Source organism: Microcaecilia unicolor, chromosome 6, assembly GCF_901765095.1.
Source record: "Microcaecilia unicolor chromosome 6, aMicUni1.1, whole genome shotgun sequence".
Lineage (NCBI taxonomy): Eukaryota > Metazoa > Chordata > Amphibia > Gymnophiona > Siphonopidae > Microcaecilia > Microcaecilia unicolor.
Window position 1 is genome coordinate 312,141,240 of NC_044036.1, and position 20,569 is coordinate 312,161,808.

A 20,569-nucleotide genomic window follows, 5' to 3' on the forward strand; every position below is an offset into this window, starting at 1 on the left:
CTGTACAAAATAAAAGAAAACTTGAGAATAACTATAAGCCTGATTGGTAATAAGAAGGGTGGAAGAAGCTGGCTATCTCTACACTAGTGGCTCTCAACCCAGTCCTCAGTCCCTACCCCATCAGTCTGGTTTTCAGATATCCACATGCAAATCTATCTCATGCATATTCATCGTGGATATCTGGGTGTGTCTCAAGGACTAGGTTTAGAATCGCTGCTCTACACCTGTGTTTCTCAAGTTCTTCAAGTCAAGTATCCCCCCCCCCCCCCTAAGTCAACCGAGTACCCACGAGCTCCAATCAGCAGAGATTTTGAACTGGCCAATCCAAAAACAGACAATCTAATCGAAATAGAAAATAAAATTACTGTTTCTACTTTTATTTTTCTAATTGTTTTGCCCCAAATCTGGTTTCTGCTTTCCTGTGTCTTCTATTAACTCTCTTGCCATTTTTCCTTTCTTCTTCAATTTATTTTTCTGCCTCTCTGTCTAGATTTAATTCATTCTTTACTATCCAGTCTTCAATTTCCCACTTTTTACTGTGTCTACCTATTGCTTTCCATCTTTTTCACTCACCCCAGTATTCCTATTCCCGTCTTTCATTAACTTTATCCTCATCCCTCTTTCTCTCCCCTTCCACCCAGCATTTCCCCTTTTTTCTCCCCCATCCTTCTATCCAGTTTCTCCCCTTTTTCTCTCCGAATCCTTCAATCCAGCATTTCCCCTATTTCTCTTCTCCCTTCCATTCAGCATCTCACCTCCTTCCCTCCCTCATTTCATCCAGATTCTGCCCTTCCATTCAGTGCCTTTTCTCTCCTTTTCCACATCACACCTTCTGTTCCCCCCCCCCCCCCCCCCCCCCACAGCTGCTGCTTCCCCAGACCAGCAGTAGTGGCAAAAACAACATACCCCAGTCCTAGGGCACCAGCCTTCCTGCATATATTGTCAGATCTGCTGAACTCCTGCCTCCCAACAGGAAGTTGATATCATAGCAGGGAGGGGATCAGCAGAGCTGACACCGCGTGCAGGAAAACTGCAGTCCTGCTACAGTTGTAAGTTGTTTTGCCTTGCTGTTGCTGGTCTAGGGACCTAGAAACCGTGGCAGAAGTGGAAAAGGGAGGGAGGTGAGGAAGGACAGGTTCTCAGTATGCAGTAGAGTCTACTGGGTGTACTACATGTTGAGAACCTATGCTCTACACTACAAATTGAGGAAGCCCCAGATATTGCTATAGAGACAGAGCGGACTCAAAAAGAAAACTCCTGATGGAGCAAAGGGAAGTGCATCCATCTTGCAAATTGTGGGAAACATGGGCTACAGTGACTGAGCTGTCCAGACAATAAAGGTAGAAAAATTTGTTTTGGCTTAGTGATTTCAATATGTCAGCTTTGGGAATCTAAGTATGCAGCATCTCTGATCTATTTGCATTTTTCACATCTTGAATGGCAGTGCATGTTGGAAAGCTTTTCGAGAAAGCATGGGACAAGCACAAAGAATCTCTAAGGGAGAGGAAGGGATAGTAGAGATTAGTAGCTAATGTGGATGGGCAAACTGGCTAAGCTATATGGTCCTTATCTGCTGTCATGTTCTTTCTTTCTATGGAGCACTCTACATGCCTCAGTTGGTGTTTTCCGTCGCTGCTGTCCGCTCTCTGTAGCCCTCCCCACCTGTCTTGAACGCATCATGTGACTCCTGCCTCAGCTGTTGTTTCCAGTCACTGCTGTCTGTTCTTCAGAGCCTTCCCCTCCTGTCTCAAACGTATCACATGACCCCCGCAAGGCTCTCCGAGAATTAGTCTTCTAACTTTCCTTTTATTAATCCTCCTGTCTCTCATACCACCGTGGGAAGCGACACACACCGCTATCTTTTAATCAAACATATAAATGGCAAGAGGCGTACTCACTCGCAAATGCGCAATAGAGACCCTCTGTCTCGCCCCCGCATTAATATGTGATGACGGGGGCGTGACAGAGAGGGAACCTGCGCACCCGCGAGTGAGGGAACCGCCGTCGCTACCGCTCCCCCCACCCACCCGGAGTCGCCGCCGCCACCCACCCTCCACCCGGCCTGGGTATCTGGCTTCACTAATCAAACCGCCGGAACGCAGCACACAGCTCATCTGAGCTGCCGTTGGCCTTCCTTACCTGCCTGTGTCCCGCCCTCGCCGACGTTACGTCACACGAGGGCGGAACACACGCAGAGAAGGAAGGCCGACGGCAGCTCAGATGAGCTGTGTGCTGCGTTCTGGCGGTTTGAATAGTGAAGCCAGGTACCCGGCCCGGGTGGAGGGGTGGCGGCGACCTATCCGGGGGGGGGGGCCCTTTCAAACCCCCTCCTTCCTTTACTAGCCCATTTTTACGGGCTCAACGGCTAGTAAGAACATAAAAACTTAAGTGTTGCCATACTGGGACAGACAGAAGGTCCATCAAGCCTAGTATCCTGTTTCCAACAGTGACCTATCCAGGCTACAAGTACCTGACAAGATCCCAAAACAGTAAAATAGATTTTATGCTGCATATTCTAGAAAAAAAAAAGCAGTGGATTTACCCCAAGTCCATCTTAATAATGGTTTATGGACTTTTCTTTTAGAAAGTTAGCCAAACCTTCTTTAAACCCTGCTAAGCTAACTGCTTTTACTACATTATCTGGCAACAAATTCCAGAGTTTAATTACATGTTGAGTGAAGAAATATATTCTCCAATTTGTTTTAAATTTACTACTTAATAGCTTCATTGTGTGCCCCCTAGTCCTAGAGTTTTTGGAAACAGTAAACAAGCAATTCACTTCTACTTGTTCCATTAGACCTAGTATTTTATAGACCTGTATCATATCTCCCCTCAGCCATCTTTTCTCCAAGCTGAAGAGCCCTAGCTGCTTTAGCCTTTTCTTGTAGGGAAGTCATCCTATCCCCTTTATCATTTTCATTACCCTTCTCCATGCCTTTTCTAATTCCACTACATCTTTTTTGAGATGCGGTGACCTGAACTGCACACAGTATTCAAGGTGTGGTTGCACCATGGAGTGATACAAAGGCATTAAAACATTCTCAGTTTTGTTTTCCATTCCTTTCCTAATAATTCCTAATATTCTATTTGCTTTCTTAGCTGCCGGTGCACACTGAGTAGAGGGTTTCAAAGTATTAGCAATGATAACACCTATATCCTTTTCGTGGTCAGTGACTCCTATGTGGAACCTTGCATCACGTAGCTATAGTTTGGATTCCTCTTTCCCACATGCATCACTTTGCGATCTCACATTAAATGTCGCCTGCCATTTGGGTGCCTAGTCTCATAAGGTCCTTTTGAAATTTTTCACAATCCTCTTGCAATTTAATAACTTTGTGTCATCAGCAAATTTAATTACTACACTAGTTATTCCCATTTCTAGATCATTTATAACTATGTTAAAAAGCAAGGGTTCCAGCACAGACCCCTGGGAAACCCTACTATCTACCTTTCGTCATTGAGAATACTGACCATTTAACCCTACTCTCTGTTTTCTATCTTTTAACCAATTTTTAATCCACAATAAAACACTACCTCCTATCCCATGACTTTCCAATTTCCTCTGGAGTCTTTCATGAGGTACTTTGTCAAATGCGTTTAGAAAATCCAGATACACAATATCAACCAGCTCACCTTTATCCACGTTTGTTCACCCCTTGAAAGAAATGTAGTAGACTGGTGAGGCAAGATTACCCTTCACTAAATCCATGTTGGCATTGTCTCGTTAATCCATACTTATTTATATGCTCTGTAATTTTGTTCTTTATAATAGTCTCTACCATTTGGCCTGGCCTCAACATCAGGCTCACCGATCTATAATTACTAACAAAGATCATTTTTCAATTCTATCAGTACTCTGGGATGTATACCATCTGGTCCAGGCGATTTGCAACTCTTCAATTTGTCAAATTGCCGCACTACATCTTCCAGGTTTACAGAGATTTGAATCAGTTTCTCTGACTCGTAAGTTTTGAATACCATTTCTGGCACCAGTCTCTCTCCCATATCTTCTTTTGTGAAGATCGAAAAATTCATTTAATCGCTCCGCAGTGGCTTTCCCCTCTGTCATTTAGCAGTCCAGCTGATTCTTTTTCCAGCTTCTTGCTTCTAATACACCTAAAAAAAAGTTTTTACTATGCGTTTTTGCCTCCAACATAATCTTCTTATCAAAGCCCCTCTTTGCCTTCCTTATAAGCATTTTGCATTTGACTTGCCATTCCTTATGCCAGCAGTTCCCAAACTGTGCGCCGCAGCACCCTGGTCCGCTGCAGCAAACTCTCAGGAGTGCCACGGCAAATCCCGACCTCCCTCCCGCCACCCACAATCCAGCATTGCTCCCTACTTCCCCTCCCACAGGTCTGGAATTTGCCACTTCCTCCTCCTTCCCCCGCCGCTGCTGCAGTGCTTGCAGGTTACATTTTCGGGCCATCCACAATTCACACAGGCACTGTAGGGACTTCCCGCTGCCGTGTCCACCCTCGCAACGGACACAGCAGAAGGAAGGCCCAGGAGTGCCTGTGTGAATTGCGCATAGCCCGACAATGTAAGCTACAAGTACTGTAGATGCAGAGGGGGAAGGAGAAGGAAAGTAGTGAGTGATGCTGGATCTGGGGAAGGCAGAATTGTGCTGGACTTTTGGGAGGGGGGGGGGTTGTAAGGAATAGTGTGCTGAACTTTATGGGAAGAGGGGTCTGCAGGGAAGGGAAAAGAGTGCTGGAATTCCTGGGTGGAGGGGATCTGCAGGGAATGGAGAGGTGTGCTGGACTTTCTGGAAAGAGGGGGGTCATAAGTACATAAGTAAATAAGTATTGCCACACTGGGACAGACCAAAGTGGCCAATCCAGGTCACAAATACCTGACAAGATCTTGAAAAAGTTCAATACATTTTATGTTGCAGGGAATGGAGAAGTGTGCTGGAGTGAGAGAAAGGGGCTGCACAGAAAGGGACACCTATGTGTTCAGGGGGAGGGGTGGAGACCCATGTGCCCGGGGGGGGGGGGGGGGAGGAGGGAGCAGAGACCTATGTGTCCGGGGGGGGGGGGGGGGGGGAGGGGGGTGCCACAAAAATTTGTTCGGACACTAAGGGTGATGTGAACCAAAAAAGTGGAGCATCCATACTAATACCAAAACTCTTTCTTCTTTATCCCCATCCCAGTTTTATGGGGTAACCGTCCTAACCTTTAATGTATAGATCAACTACCACCATTGTTTTTTTTAGCTCCAGCCCTATATTTCACCTAGAGGGCCTATTTCATCTAGTTCTGCAGGCCTTCTTAATTGTAGATCTCTATGCTCCAAATCTTTCCTCATTCGTGACCTAATAGAGGAACACAATTGCTCTCTCCTATGCCTTACTGAAAATTGGATTAAGGCTGGTGAGGAGGCTCTTCTCTATGCTTGACTCCTGCCGAATTTTGATGTGCTCTCTGTCTCTCACCCCTCCAAACTGGGAGGTAGGCCAGCAATTCAATATGCTACTGACTTGAAAGTTTCTGAAATCCCCTCTCCTTTCTCCTACCCAGAACTTCTAGTTCTTAAAAGTTCACTCTGTCCACCCCTTGCACATTCTCCTATTCTATTGTTCCCCCCCCCCCCCTCCCTCTTTCAGCTGAAAAGTGGGACTCTTGTTTTCAGGCCATTTCTGAGGCCTCAATCCACTGACTACTCTAACTTACTTATCCTAGGTGATTTTAATGTTCACCTGAATGACCCTCCACTGCTCCAGCTCTAGGCTTTTTCTGGATTTCTTATCTGACCTGTCTCTTCAGTAATATAGCCAGCCATACTCTAGACTTGATTTTTACTCTACAGGATTCCCAAGTTCTCCTATCCTTCATTTCTCCTGTGAGCCAGTCTTGATCTGATCACTCCCTCATACCCTTCAAGCATCTCCCTTTCTCCTACCAGCCTCTGTCCTAGGCAGATGGTCTAGTGCTCTCTCCAAGACTGATGTTAGCTCCCTCTCCCCTTCCTTATTTTCAGTCCCTTCAGATTTTTCAGCAAACTCACTCAATAATCAGTATAAGATTTGGCACTGTAGAACATGGTCTTGATACTGTTGCCTGAAAAACTTTTCACCACTCTAGACCTACTCACAGGAATCCCTGGTTTACCCCTAAGCTTTGATTATTAAAGCATCAATATCACAGAGTGGAAAAAAAACTGGAGAAAATCCAAATCTCACTTAGCATTGCAGAAGTGCAGAGAGCTCCATTATTTATTTATTTATTAATTTAGATTTTGCTCACACCTTTTTCAGTAGTAGCTCAAGGTGAGTTACATTCTGGTACTCTGGATATTTCTCTGTCCCAGGAGGGCTCACAGTCTAAGTTTGTACTAGAGACAATGGAGGGTTAAATGACTTGCCCAAGATCACAAGGAGCAGCAGTGGGATTTGAACCAGCCACCTGTAGATGTCAAGACCGGTGCTCTAACCACTAGGCCACTCCTCCACTTTATACAACCTATAGCTAAACCTGGCTAAAAAGGAGTATCTCTCAAAATTTTGGTCCCTCAATCCTTCTAGAGACCTCTACTCCATTTATCGTCAACGTACTACTCCTTCATTGTATCATTGTGGTAAACTCAATGCTCACTGCTGAGGCTCTTCCATATTATTAAAAAAATCAACAATTTACTTAAGCCTTTCCCTCCCATGCATACTCCCTCTTCTCCCTCTCTGCCTGTCCCATCGTCCCTTGCCATTGTGCCCCACTTCAACACCACCTCTTGGTGCTCTTCTAGCCTCAAACCCTATTTCCTCTGACTAAAGTCTTATCAATGATGAAACCCATCTTCTGCCCTTGTGACCCTATCCACCCATCATGGCTAAACCCCCAAAAGCTTCATCTCCTTCCCACGCTCCTTTCTGTAATCAGTGTCAGTCTGGTCAATTCACAGACCTCTGGAAATGGGCAGTGGTCCATCCTATTTTATGTTTCAACTTTTTTATTAATGTGCAACCATCATTTACAAAACCAGAAAGCTCCAATTCAGTGCACACCAAACAATACAGTCCATCAACGAATTTTTACATATCCCCCCCTCCACCCCATCCTTATCCATCAGTTCCATTGAGACCTATGGGCGCCATAATACGTAGCCCTCAAGAACTATCTCTGGTAGTAATCTCCCCGGTCCGTCCTATTTTAAAGAAGCCTATCTTGATCCCTTTGTTCCAAGGCATTACTGTCTAGTCTCCAATTTGTCATTTAAGTCCAAAGTTCTTGAATAAAAAAAAATAGTGTTTCATCAGTTCATTCTCTTACTGATAACGTCCTTGCTCTGCAACCAAGACTATCATGGTTTTGAGCCCATTACAGTAGGCAGATTGTGATGACAGCTCTGCTTAGGGAAATCCATGCCCACCTTGACCAACACAAAATGTCCTGGTGGTCTCCCTCGACCTCAGTGCCACTTTTGACCTCATCAACCACCATCTTCTCATTTCTCAACTACTGTCTCTCGATATCACTGGCGAGGTTCTCGCTTAGTTCACATCCTTCCTGTCTCACCACTCTTTTCAAGTCATTGCTTCTTCCTCTTTCTTATCTATCAAGGAGCTTCAATGCGGCGTCCCCCTGGGTTGGATTCTCTCACCATTGCTATTTAACCTTTTCCTGAGCCCTCTTGATGCCCTCCTTTAGTCCACCAGGATTTCTGCTTATTTCTTTGACATTCTCCTACTCTACCCAAGTTTCTCATCCTATTCCACCTCTCCTTCGATTGCCCCACTCCAGGCTTGTTTAGATTCAGTTTCGCAATAGTTACTTGATCACCGTTTAGTTCTCAATGCTGACAAAGCCGTTGCTTGCTGGTTCTCTGGTCTCTTAACCCCCTCCCCCACCACATCTGCTCACTTTGTTTGGAACTCAAATCACCCTAGTCACAACTTTCGCTATCTTGGGATTATATGGGTCTCTTCTTTCTCCTTTAAGCCACAAATATTCCATCTAAAATCTCTCTTCTCCACTTTTGCTACCTCCATGCCATTCGTAATTTTTTCAACCATGATAGTTTCCATGCCTTCATTCTCTCTCTTTTCACCACCTGTCTTGATTACTGCAACATTGTCTATGCAGGTTTACCCAAGTCACCACTGAAAAAGCTACAAACTCTCTAGAATGTTCCAATTAGGCTAGTTTGTTGTGCTTACCATTCAGATCATCCACTCCTCTTCTAAAACAGCATCACAGGTTGCCCATCGAAGAGCACATAATCTTTAAGGTAGCAACACTCACCTTCAAGGCTCTCGGGCTCAGCTCTTTAGGCAGGATTTTGGAGAGTCGTATTGACTGGATTGATTGGGTACATTAGCAAGATTAGCAAGAGACCGTCCTACACTTGTGTCTTCCTTTCTGTTTCTGTCCTTTTTGTGTGAGTGCTCACTGTCCTGTTTCTTAATGGAGTTCCTTTCTTTTTCATATTTTTTAGTTAGTACATTGCTCTGTACTGCCTTGGTAGCTTAAAGGAGTGTAGCAAGTTTCAATAAACTATGTTGGTCAATTAAGACAAAAGGATAAGGTTTGGAAGTGGGTTTACAGTCATCCATACATGTAGAGAGGCAGAGAAAGCAAGCCCAATCCCATTATGTATAACAGACAATTGATTGTATGGTTGCGTCTATCTGCTCTGGTTGGCCAGCACACAGGCATGGCCTGCACATAGCATTACATGTAAGCCACCACAGTGAAAATAGTCCTGGAGGCAGCAGCATCGAGGCAATCAGATGTCTGAGCTCCAGAATATACAGGGGCATAGCACAGAGGAAATGAGAATGGTGGTGGTGGGAGGAAAACTCAGACCTGGATCTGGGAATAGTGTAGGAAACTTCTTCCAGGGCCAGATTTTGATAGGCACCATCATGCTGCCTCCACTGTCATCCTTCAGTCTGGGCTAGATGCCAATGTCCTTTGGAAGGACCTGGGCCCCAGATAGAAGCAGCAGCATCATTACAGCAAGGCTGGTAACAAATTTCAGCATGGGATTGGCAGGGCCCACAGTGCCCCCTCCTTTTGCATGAGTTTCCGTAGTAGAAGGAAGCCCCAGTAGACCCTGAGCTAAATTTTGTTATCGGAATAGCAGCAGCTGCTGCTGCTCAGCACAGGAGAAGGCAGGATCTGGGCAGGGGTAGTCAGGGTGGAAATGAAGGACCTCTTCCCTTTCTACCACTGCCTATGGATGCTCACAAGTGAAACCTGACCCTGGATGTGCATAGGGATGGTCTGCCTGGGGAATGTGTGGCTAGCATGGGCTGTATCTGCCTGTCTCATTTTTTGATGAGTATTTTAGCTAGAAGCCCAATAAACTCTTCTTTTAGAAATTTGTTTTTGACAAACAATCTGCACTAAAGTCTGAAGGATTTCTTAAAAAAAAAAAAAAGAAGACATATCAAATATCACAAGCAATCTTATCTGTTTGTAGAGGCTGATAAAGAGAGAAGGAACAGGCAGCCAGCTGCTTTCTGGTTCCTTTGTTAACGTTGCATGACTTCTATTTTTATAGAATATTTTCTGCACCGCACAGGGGTCAACAGAAAAGTGACCTCACTATGATGTACCAGTTTGCTATACTATATTGGTAAGCATATGCCAGGAGGAAAACTGTCCCACAATGATTTGTTTTAACCCTATTAAAGCACCACATTTACTTAAATGTTTTGTTTCAGACTATACTGGGTTTGACCACCAATTAATCATTAAGACATAAAACTTACTTTACTATAGTAAATTTGAGAATAGTTCCTCTATATGGTTACTCCCAAGCTTAAAAAAAGATAAGAAAATCAAATATGTCTGTTGTCTTCAAGAACGATATTATAAACCATTCAACTAAGAACACCAAAAATACCACAGAAACAGCCGTACCATGATTGGAACCTCTATGAAGAGCACATGATTTCTACCACTCTTGCAGGAAGAACAGGTTACCTCTACCAAAGATTTGGAGAATTCTAATGCCACCTAGTGTGTACTTCTGAAAAGAAAAATGCAGATAAATTTAAAATTAGACAGGTCAATAACTAAACCTTACAATCAGCTAGTTTTGGGGGGGGGTTTTTTTTGGAAACTGCAGCCTCAGTGTTTATTTCACGTTTTCATTGTTGACTAGCCAGCAAAATTCAACCACTCTCCATGTAGCTAAATAGCTTAAATTAGGGCAGGTTTTTTGCTGGCTTATATTTAACTGCTTAGCAATATGGATGGCAGTTTATTACTTATGTTATTTATTTGGTTGCACTTAGGCTTCAATAGGACCCCTGATGCAGGCATTAACCGTAACGTGGCCATGTTGGGTCATTAAGGTTCATTTTGATCCTGTATTGTTCTTCTCTAACTTTTTGTCCATCTCCACTATTGGTTGTTAAGAGGTTGAATATAGCCAGCTCACTGTATAGTTGGATGAAACACCCAGTACTATCCAGATAGAGCAGATGCTAACCCAGGAGCCAGGTGTACTCTTCCCACAGTTTACCTTTTCCGCTCTCCTTTTCTGGAAGCATGTTATGCTGAATGTTTTTTCATTAGTATATAACTCCCAGCACATTTGGTGCTGCCTAAACTTCCACACTATTCTTGTAAGACTATGAAACAATGGAGGAGCTTGGGCTCAACAGGAAACCATCATTAACCATAGGCGGTGCTATTGTCAATGAGCCTCTGGTGAAGGTATAGACGACAGGCCCAATATGCAAAAGGGTATAAACCATGCAGTAATTCATGTCTGACATATAGACCGTATAACCAAAATGCCAAAAGAAGTTCAAAATTCCCACAGAAATTCAACAACACAAAAGGGGTGGAAAAAAAAAGACCAACTTCAAGTGATCAAACAGAATACCAGGATGAGATGCTCCAAAACACAAACTTTATTCAGGGTCTGAATAAAGTTTGTGTTTTGGAGCATCGTATCCTGGTATTCATAGTAGATGACGGCAGAAAAAAACCTGCACGGTCCATCTAGTCTGCCCACGATAAACTCATATGTGTATAACTTACCTTGATTTGTACCTGTCTTTTTCAGGGCACAGACCGTATAAGTCTGTCCAGCAGTATTTCCCGCCTCCCATCACCGGCTCTGGCACAGACCCCGTATAAGTCTGCCCTCCCCTATCCTAGCCTCTCAACCACCAACCCCTCTTCCCCCCGCCACCCAATTTCAGCTAAGCTTCTGTGGATCCATTCCTTCTGCACAGGATTCCTTTATGCCTATCCCACGCATGTTTGAATTCCGTTACCGTTTTCATGTCCACCACCTCCCGCGGGAGGGCATTCCAAGCGTTCACCACCCTCTCCGTGAAGAAATACTTCCTGACATCTTTCCTGAGTCTGCCCCCCTTTAATCTCATTTCATGTCCTCTCGTTCTACCGCCTTCCCATCTCCGGAAAAGATTCGTTTGCGGATTAATACCTTTCAATATTCTATTTGATCACTTGAAGTTGGTCTTTTTTCCCACCCCTTTTGTGTTGATATAGACTGTATACAAACATCACATTTTAGGATGAATAAATTGGGGATTTGTGTCAGGGTAGGAAAATATATGGTTACAATACCACTACCACTATTAATACAGTCATGGGCAAAACATTGCAACCACATAATTTTCCACTGCTATATTGGGTTTTATTAGCAGTTTTAGGTTAAGGATGGGCTACTTCTGAGTGGTGGTGTTGATTTGGTAGCTGCAACTAGCTTGTAGCAATGAACTGTTTGCATAAAATATTCACTAATAGTGCACACACCTCTTAAAGAGTGCACACTATCCTCTGGATTCTATATATGACACCCTGATTGGTACACACAAATGTATTGCTCAACAAGCTTGATTACATCAATAGTTGGGTGCTAATACCCAATTATTGATGTTAACTGGCACTTTGCATGTTCATCTCGTTGTGCAACTAACTCTCTTAGCGTGCATCTCAAAGGGGGAATGGTCATGGGGGGGGGGGGGGGGGGGACCATAACTTACAGTATTCTGTAACTTAGCATGCTGGCAGAAGCCCTAGTTCGATATGGATAATGGCAGAACAGGTCAGTTTTCAGCCCACCACTAAAACTCTAAAGGTTGAAAATCTATAGCTATGAACTAGCCGCTAGTGACAGAAGTCCTTAACTGACCCAAAAGACAACGGGTTTAAGGGCATATTATAGATGTATAACTTTAGTGTTCAAATAGTATACACAGAATAGGCATACTACAAGTGTATGGAATTTTAGGCTACTCTACTGGAACGTGTAAAGCTATCTGTATATCTGTATAAATTTAACGACATAGCAATCCAATATCACACAGTTGATGCTAGTTACCTTAGGAGTCCTTTCATTAAGCTGTGGTAAAAAGTGGCCTTAGCGCACCCTTGTGCAGATTTTTTCCTGCACATTAAGTACATACGTACATAAGTATTGCCATACTGGGAAAGACCAAAGGTCCGTCGAGCCCAGCATCCTGTTTCCAACAGTGGCCAATCCAGGTCACAAATACCCGGCAAGATCCCCAAAATGTACAAAACATTTTATACTGCTTATCCCAGAAATAGTGGATTTTCCCCAAGTCCATTTAACAACGGTCTATGGACTTTTCCTTTAGGAAGCCATCCAAACCTTTTTAAAACTCCGCTACGCTAACCGCTTTTACCACATTCTCTGGCAACAAATTCCAGAGTTTAATTACACGTTGAGTAAAGAAAAATTTTCTCCGATTCGTTTTAAATTTACTACATTTTAGCTTCATCACATGCCCCCTAGCCATAAAACGGATCTTTTTCTATTTTCTTGTATTAATGGCCATGCGCTACCATTAGCATGCAGACATTTTTAAAAAATTAGCACGTGTACTTACTGCCACCCATTGGACTTACGTGCTAATCCTATGCTAACCAATGTAGCTGCACTAATGGGCCAATGTTCAGAACTCCTGCAGTTAGCCAGCAGTACAGAAACTATACCACTGGAAGTACAGAAACCTAGCTCACCACTGCTCAAAGGAAATGGTTTTCAAATTATATGCACACTGTAAAAGCAAAGGGGGAGGGGGTGAACATGTTTGGAACATGCACAGAAGAGTTTTATGGTAAGCTCCGCTCCTGTGCACATGCACCTGGTAAACCTAAAAGTAGGCTCAATGTGGCTTAAATGGAACAGTGGGGGCGGGTTACAAGGTATCAAGTGGGTTAACAGTTCGATAGAGCCAGTGAGAGTCTGTAGATGTTTCTCATGGAAGTACTGAGCCAGGTTAAGACCTTAGGAGATTCAATGTGGTTTACAAGATTTATTGTTAGAGAGTTACACAGAGAGTTGAATAAGGTCACAACATAGTCGAATAGGGTTACATCATTGGTCAGGCCAGGTTTGCTGTTCTGGTGGACAGTGGGTACTTATTACATAGGGTGTGTTGGGTTGTATGTTTTGGAAAGGTCGGTTAAGTATTTGGGTCCATGTTGGTCATTGTGAGCTTGTGCCTTTTCCGTTCCAACTATCTAGTTTATGGGTAGATCTGATTGGTCTGCTGGATGGTTAGGTTGGTTCAGCGGGGATGTTTTTTTTAGAATAGATGGGTCTTTAGGTGTTTTTGGAAGGTTAAAGGCTTTCAGTTTTAGGTCTTTTGGAAGTGTATTCCAGGTTTTGGTGCAGATATGGGGAAAAAGTAGCTGCGAGAAACGATTTGTATTTGATGTCTAAGTGATGGGAAGTGGAGGGTAAGGTAGGATCTTGCTGATCTGTTTGAGTTCTGGATTGGTTAAGTCTATTAGGTTGGTCACATAGCTTGGTGAGAGGCCGAACGTTATTTTGTATACCAGTGAGATGTTGAAGGCTATGCGGTCTTGATTGGTATTCAGTGTAGTTTCAGGAGGGGTTTGGCGCTATCAAATTTTGTTTTTCTGAAGATGAGTCTCGCTGCTGTGTTTTGTGCTGTTCGTAGCTTTTTTTTTTTTTTTTTTAGGATTTGCTCTTTGCACCCTGCTTGAATTCCATTGCAGTAGTTGTGAGCCAGGATCATGGTCTGAATCAGGTTGCGAAATATGTTTTGAGCTATGTTGTGCGCTGTTCTCAGACTATTGGGAGGGTGTAGGAAATGACCTCATTAACATCCGTTTGACTATATTAGCCTGCTACTTGTGCTAAACTGCTGCTGCTCCAGCGACCCTGATCGGAACACGGTCAGGAGCGAGACCGCTGGCCACCGGATTATCGGGCCACAAGCCAACGGACTACAGAGCCCATGTGTTAGCTGCCGGTGGATTGGCACTTCTCCATCGCGCCAGTGGACCCCCCTGGACGGGCTGATGCTGGTGGCCTGCCACTGATCCCTCCCTGCCTCGAGGCCTGGTCGGTTCTTGCCCCGACATCACCAGGCAGACAGGCTCACCTAGGAGTGGGGACCGGGAGGCGCGAGAGCTGGAACGACCAGGGTCAGTGCATCAGAGACTGTCCTGCAACGATCCTTGCAGTCGGGTCAGCACCGCAAGCGGCTCCCTCTCAGACAGGAGCCCTGGACTCCACGGACTGGGCACCAATACACACCCAAAGCTCAGCACCAACATCGAGGGAGCCCCTGAGCAGATCGTAAAGAGCGCCGGGAGGAACTGCAGCCAACAGGCCAGTGGCAGCCGAAGCAGACACGACCAGTTGACCACTCCGCCGACATCCTCCCCAATGTGACTACTATTAAACATTTCTAGAGCGCTACTAGGGTTACACAGCGCTGTACAAATTAACAAAGGAGGCCGGTCCCTGCTCAAAGGAGCTTACAATCTAAAGGACGAAATGTCAAGTTGGGGCAGTGTAGATTTCCTGAATAGAGGTATGGTGGTTAGGTGCCGAAGGCGACATTGAAGAGGTGGGATTTGAGTAAGGATTTGAAGATGGGCAGGGAGGGGGCCTGGCGAATGGGCTCAGGGAGTTTATTCCAAGCATGGGGTGAAGCGAGGCAGAAAGGGTGGCGCCTGGAGTTGGCAGTGGTGGAGAAGGGTACTGAAAGGAGGGATTTGTCTTGAGAGCGGAGGTTACGGGTAGGAATGTAGGGGGAGATGAGGGTAGAGAGGTAGGGAGGGGCTGCAGATCTAGTGCATTTGTAGGTTAGGAGGAGAAGCTTGAACTGTATGCGGTACCTAATTGGAAGCCAGTGAAGTGACTTGAGGAGAGGGGTGATATGAGCATATTGGTTCAGGTGGAAGATAAGGCGTGCAGCAGAGTTCTGAATGGACTGAAGGGGGGATAGATGGCTAAGTGGGAGGCCAGTGAGGATTAGGTTGCAGTAGTCAAGGTGGGAGGTAATGAGAGAGTGGATGAGAGTTCGGGTGGTGTGCTCAGAAAGGAAAGCGCGAATTTTGCTAATGTTAGAGAGGAAGAAGCGACACCCACCCACAACCCAGTACTGACATTGAGGGAGTCCCTGGGCAGACCGTGGAGAGCGCCGGGCGGAGCTGCAGCCAGCAGGCCAGCGGTGGCTGAAGGAGACACGATCAGCTGACCACTCCACCGACATCCCCCCCGACGCAGCCGGCCGCCGCGAGTCTACCACAGCTCCTCCCGCCACAGAGATAGTGCTGCCCCCGCTGACATCAGGCACCCACCCGCCACCCCAGCTGTACCAACCGGACGCCCACCAAGGGAAGGGAGAGCGGGAGAGAGGAGATCGGGGGTGCACCGCAGGAGCCAAGGAGAAAAGAGGGGAGCCCCCATTGGCCAAGACGTGGGGGACCTATGACACCGAGACAGACCCACATGACACCACATGGGCTGACCATCGCGGCTCACCCCGCGTGGGACCCAGCCTGAGCCTCATACTAAAGAATACTCACCGAGACTGTGATCACAGGAGGCCGATCAGTGAAGATCCCAACCCAATGACTGCCACCTGCAGACAACCAAGCTTACAACTCTACCCCAACCAATAGCACAACATCCTTGCTAACGGACCCTCTCTGCCTCCGACCACCAGATCGGCATCCAGAGCAAAAGAGCTCTGCGCCCAGGACATCACCCCCGAGCATCTGACTGAGTAACCTACCCATCCCAAACTGTCACCAAAATGAATACAATCAAAATACTCCTAACAATCTACTCCCTCTCACTGATCCACTTAACACTAGCCATCCCACTTACAGAAAATAATATCATACCCATCCTACAAAATCACCAAAGGTTGATCAAATACTCCACACTTCACCAAACTGACACCCATCAAACTAAACAAAGACTATCTAAACACGGACAATACCAAAATAACGGAAGGAAAGATCACAACAAACACATACCACCCAAGAAACGACAACTAATAAAAATCCACACATCAAACCTAGCAGCCCCATTCCAAAATATCCAAGTGGGCTACATTAATGCTAGGTCCGCAGTTAACAAAACAACATCAGACTTCATCAGTTCAGAAAACCTCGATTTTATATTCATCAACGAAACATGGATCCACGATCAAAAGGACCCCATAATCCTTGAACTATGCCCTCCAGGTTACAAAATCACTCATTGGACCAGAATGTAAAAGAGAGGAGGAGGAATAGCAAAAATCTACCGAATCCAATTCACCACCGAAACCATTGCCGAATCCATAACACCCCAACTAGAAATTGCATCATTCAGAATCCATAACAAATCCCCGATCCATCATCTGAACTGCGTCCTGTTTTACAGACCACCCAGTAACTGGAACGAAAGCCAGCCTATTTTCACGGACTTCATCTCAAACACCTGTGTAAACAACTCCAATACATTAATACTAAGTGATATAAACCTTCACCTAGAAGACCCCAACTCCACCAATGCACATGAATGCAAAGACTTCCTACAGTCATGGGATCTCAAATGGCCTCACATGCAAGCTACCCACATCAAGGGACACACATTAGACCTCTTATCACACAAACTGTCCACAGATCATAACCTATTAATAAAATACATCAAATGGACAGAAACACCTTGGACCGACCACTACAAATTGAACCTGTCCCTAAACTGGCGGAAGAAGGGATTAAACCATACACCAGTACACACAACTTACACCACGAGAGGGCAAATAGATTCACAAGTATTCTGGCAACTGATTTATGACAACGAATGGAAAACACGAACGGATTCCATACACTACCTCAATCACTGCCTCAATCACTGGAAGGATAGATGCAGAAGTGTACTAAACGAAATAGCACCCTTAACAAGAACAACAAGAAGACAAAACTCGATACCATGGTTCAATGACGAAATAAATAAATTTAAAAAACTCAAACACAAACCAGGAAACTTGAACGAGCATGGAAAACCCCCCCCCAAAAGATGAACATACGCTCAATGCATGGAAACAAATACACAGAAAATACAAATATGCAATAAGACATACCAAAAGGTCCTACTACAAAACTAAAATAGGACCAGATTACAAAGATCTGAAGAAATTATTTCAACTCGTAAATAACCTATTAGACACCACCCCTATCACCACAACCAACACAGACATGCCACCCGCAGACAAACTTGCTAATTACTTTAACAAAAAAATAATAAAATTATGTAGCACACTTCCTCAGCACAACACCGACAGAAAAATTCTTTAACGACTTGGACCTAATCCCTGGTGGATGCCCAGCTGGTCAACATTTACCCTCCTCACCACTGAATCAGTTACAAAAGCGACTCATAGGTTTGCCAACACCCACTGCAAACTGGATATATGTCCCAGTCATCTACTCAAATCCGCCCCCGACTGCTTCATAGTAGACCTCGCATCCCACCTAAACTTCATGCTACAACAAGGCCTCTTCCCCGAGGAATATGGTAACATCCTACTCACCCCAATTCCAAAAGACACCAAGAAAAACACAAACGATCTAACTAATTACCGCCCAGTTGCGTCCATCCCACTAGTAGTCAAACTGATGGAGAGCTTGGTGACCAAACAGATTACGGAATACATGGACAAGTTCTTAATAGTACACGACTCACAGTCAGGATTCTGCTCCCACCATAGTACTGAAACTATCCTAGTCACTCTGCTGACCAAATTCAAGCAAGAAATAGCCACAGGCAAAAGTATACTTCTCCTCCAATTCAACATGTCAAGCGCATTCGACATGGTAAACCACAATATACTACTAAGATTCCTTGGCCACTTCGGGATTGATGGAAATGTACTTAACTGGATAAAGGGTTTTCTAACCACCAGAATTTACCAAGTAAAATCAAACTCAAACATATCACCACCATGGAAAGCTACCCATGGAATACATGAAGGATCACCACTATCACCAATACTCTTCAACATGATGATGATCCCACTGGCAAAGTCCATATCCAACCAAGGCCTCAACCCATTCATCTATGCAGATGATATCACAATCTACATCCCCTGCAGTCATGACGACAGAAATAACCAATGAAATGAATGATGGCCTGAACATCATGGACTCCTGGGCAAATTCATTCCAACTGAAACTGAACACTGAAAAAAACACACTGCCTCATCCTCTCATCTCAACATAGCAAGTATAAAACCACAACCATAAACACCCCAGAACACACCCTCCCTACCTCAGACAGCCTAAAAATACTCAGCGTCATAATCAACCGCAACCTTACCCTTGAGAGCCAAGTAAACTCCGTAATAAAGAAAATGTTCTACTCAATGTGGAAACTTAAACAAACCAAACCTTTCTTCCCGAGGGAAATTTTTTGAAACCTAATACAAATCAATGGTCCTAAGCCATGCAGACTACTGCAACGGAATCTATGCGGGATGTAAAGAGCAACTCGTAAAAAAACTCCAGACCGCCCAAAACACGGCTGCCAGGCTGATATTTGGAAAAACACGCTTCGAAAGTGCTAAACCCCTCCAAGAAAAACTGCACTGGCTCCCAATCAAAGAACGGATCATCTTCAAAATCTGCATCTTAGTCCACAAAATTATCTACGATGTAGACCCAGGATATATGACAGACCCATAGGCGCCCGGTATAAGAGGCTTGGGGAAGCTGCCAAAGGATCGGATCTTGATTGACAAGTCGGACCTACCATGACGCGACACGCCGACACGCCATGCCCCAGTTCCGCCCGCCCGGGGCTCGCCGCTCTGCAGGATCATCTGTTTCGGGCCGACACCGACACGCCATCCCGATTCAGCCCAGCCCAGGCAGTTGACGAGTTCTGCCCGCTCGGGCTCTCACATGGCGCGCCGCCGCGGTCCTGTATGCCTGCAGCGCTTCTTCTTTCTTTGCTCGCCCTCAGCTCAGGCAGCCAGTCAGCCTTGAGCCCGCCTTCGAGCATAGGCGGGAACGCGCGGGAGGGAAGGCAAGAGAGAGACTACAGTCTGAAAGATGTTCCCTCCCACTTTCGTTATACACTCAGAAATTGGCACTTACGTTGGATTTCAGGAGATAGAGGTAGGTGCTGCTGATGACTCTGAAGAACCATTTAAAACAAAACAAGTAAAAAAAATAAATATTTAGTTTCATGCAGATCTCTTTTGTTTAAACATAACTAAATGGGCTATAAGCCAAGCCCCTAATGCTTGTGGTTTTTCTTTTTCCTATATTGTTTGTGATGATGATGACTTAGACTGTGATCTCAACTATTAGGCAGAGGTGCACTGACTTTGAAGGTTTTAAAACTTTTAAAACAGTATTGGAGGATGGCGGAGGTGGACATGAAATGAGATTGAAGGGGGGCAGACTCAAGAAAAATGTCTGGAAGTATTTTTTTCATGGAGAGAGTGGTAGATACTTGGAATGCCCTCCCGCGGGAGGTGGTGGAGATGAAAACGGTAGCGGAATTCAAGCATGCTTGGGATAAACATAAAGGAATCCTGTGCAGAAGGAATGGATCCTCAGAAGCTTAGCCGAGATTGGGAGGCGGGGCTGGTGTTTGGGTGGTGGGGCTAGTTCTGGGCAAGACTTCTACGGTCTGTGTCCTGAAAATGGCAGATACAAATCAAGGTAAGGTATACACAAGAAGTAGCACATATGAGTTTATCTTGTTGGGCAGACTAGATGGACCGTGCAGTCTTTTTCTGCCGTTATCTACTATGTTACTTATTTTTTTCTGTGTGTTGTCAGGCAATTATGGATGTAAGCCCCACCCCACCCCTAACCCCGCCCCACCCCCTTTAGCCTCCCCAAACAGTTGGGCCACCGACCACCTATGGACAGACCTCATAAATCTACCAACCAGAAACAGAATCAGATCATCACAATCATACCTAAACTTACACTACCCAAATTGCAAAGGACTTAAATACAAAACAACTAACGCATCCAGCTTTTCCTACATAAGCGCACAACTATGGAATGGACTCCCCAAAACTGTGAAAATAATCCATGACCATCTAAACTTCAGGAAATCACTAAAAACCAACCTCTTCAAAAGGCTTACCCTACCGATTCAACGTAAATCCCCACACCCACAGCATAACCAATGATCATACTGGACAGTATACAATCTTTATTCCCCTCGACCCTCATGGTACCTGACACACACCTACCTCAATCGACCACAACATAACCTTGTATTTGTTATCCACCGACTGGCAAATACCTCTATGGTACTATGTAAGCCACACTGAGCC

General features: G+C 44.9%; 1 protein-coding gene across 1 annotated transcript in view; it reads right to left on the bottom strand.

Annotated features, from left to right (window-relative positions):
• Positions 1-9,935: 9,935 nt before the first annotated feature.
• SEC14L1 (SEC14 like lipid binding 1) overlaps positions 9,936-20,569 on the bottom strand; it is a 176,515-nt gene continuing 165,881 nt past the window's right edge. The window contains exon 18 of the mRNA XM_030208149.1: positions 9,936-9,975. Coding sequence (XP_030064009.1) covers positions 9,963-9,975 — 13 coding nt within the window. The 3' untranslated portion in view covers positions 9,936-9,962. The remainder of the gene's footprint in view (positions 9,976-20,569) is intronic.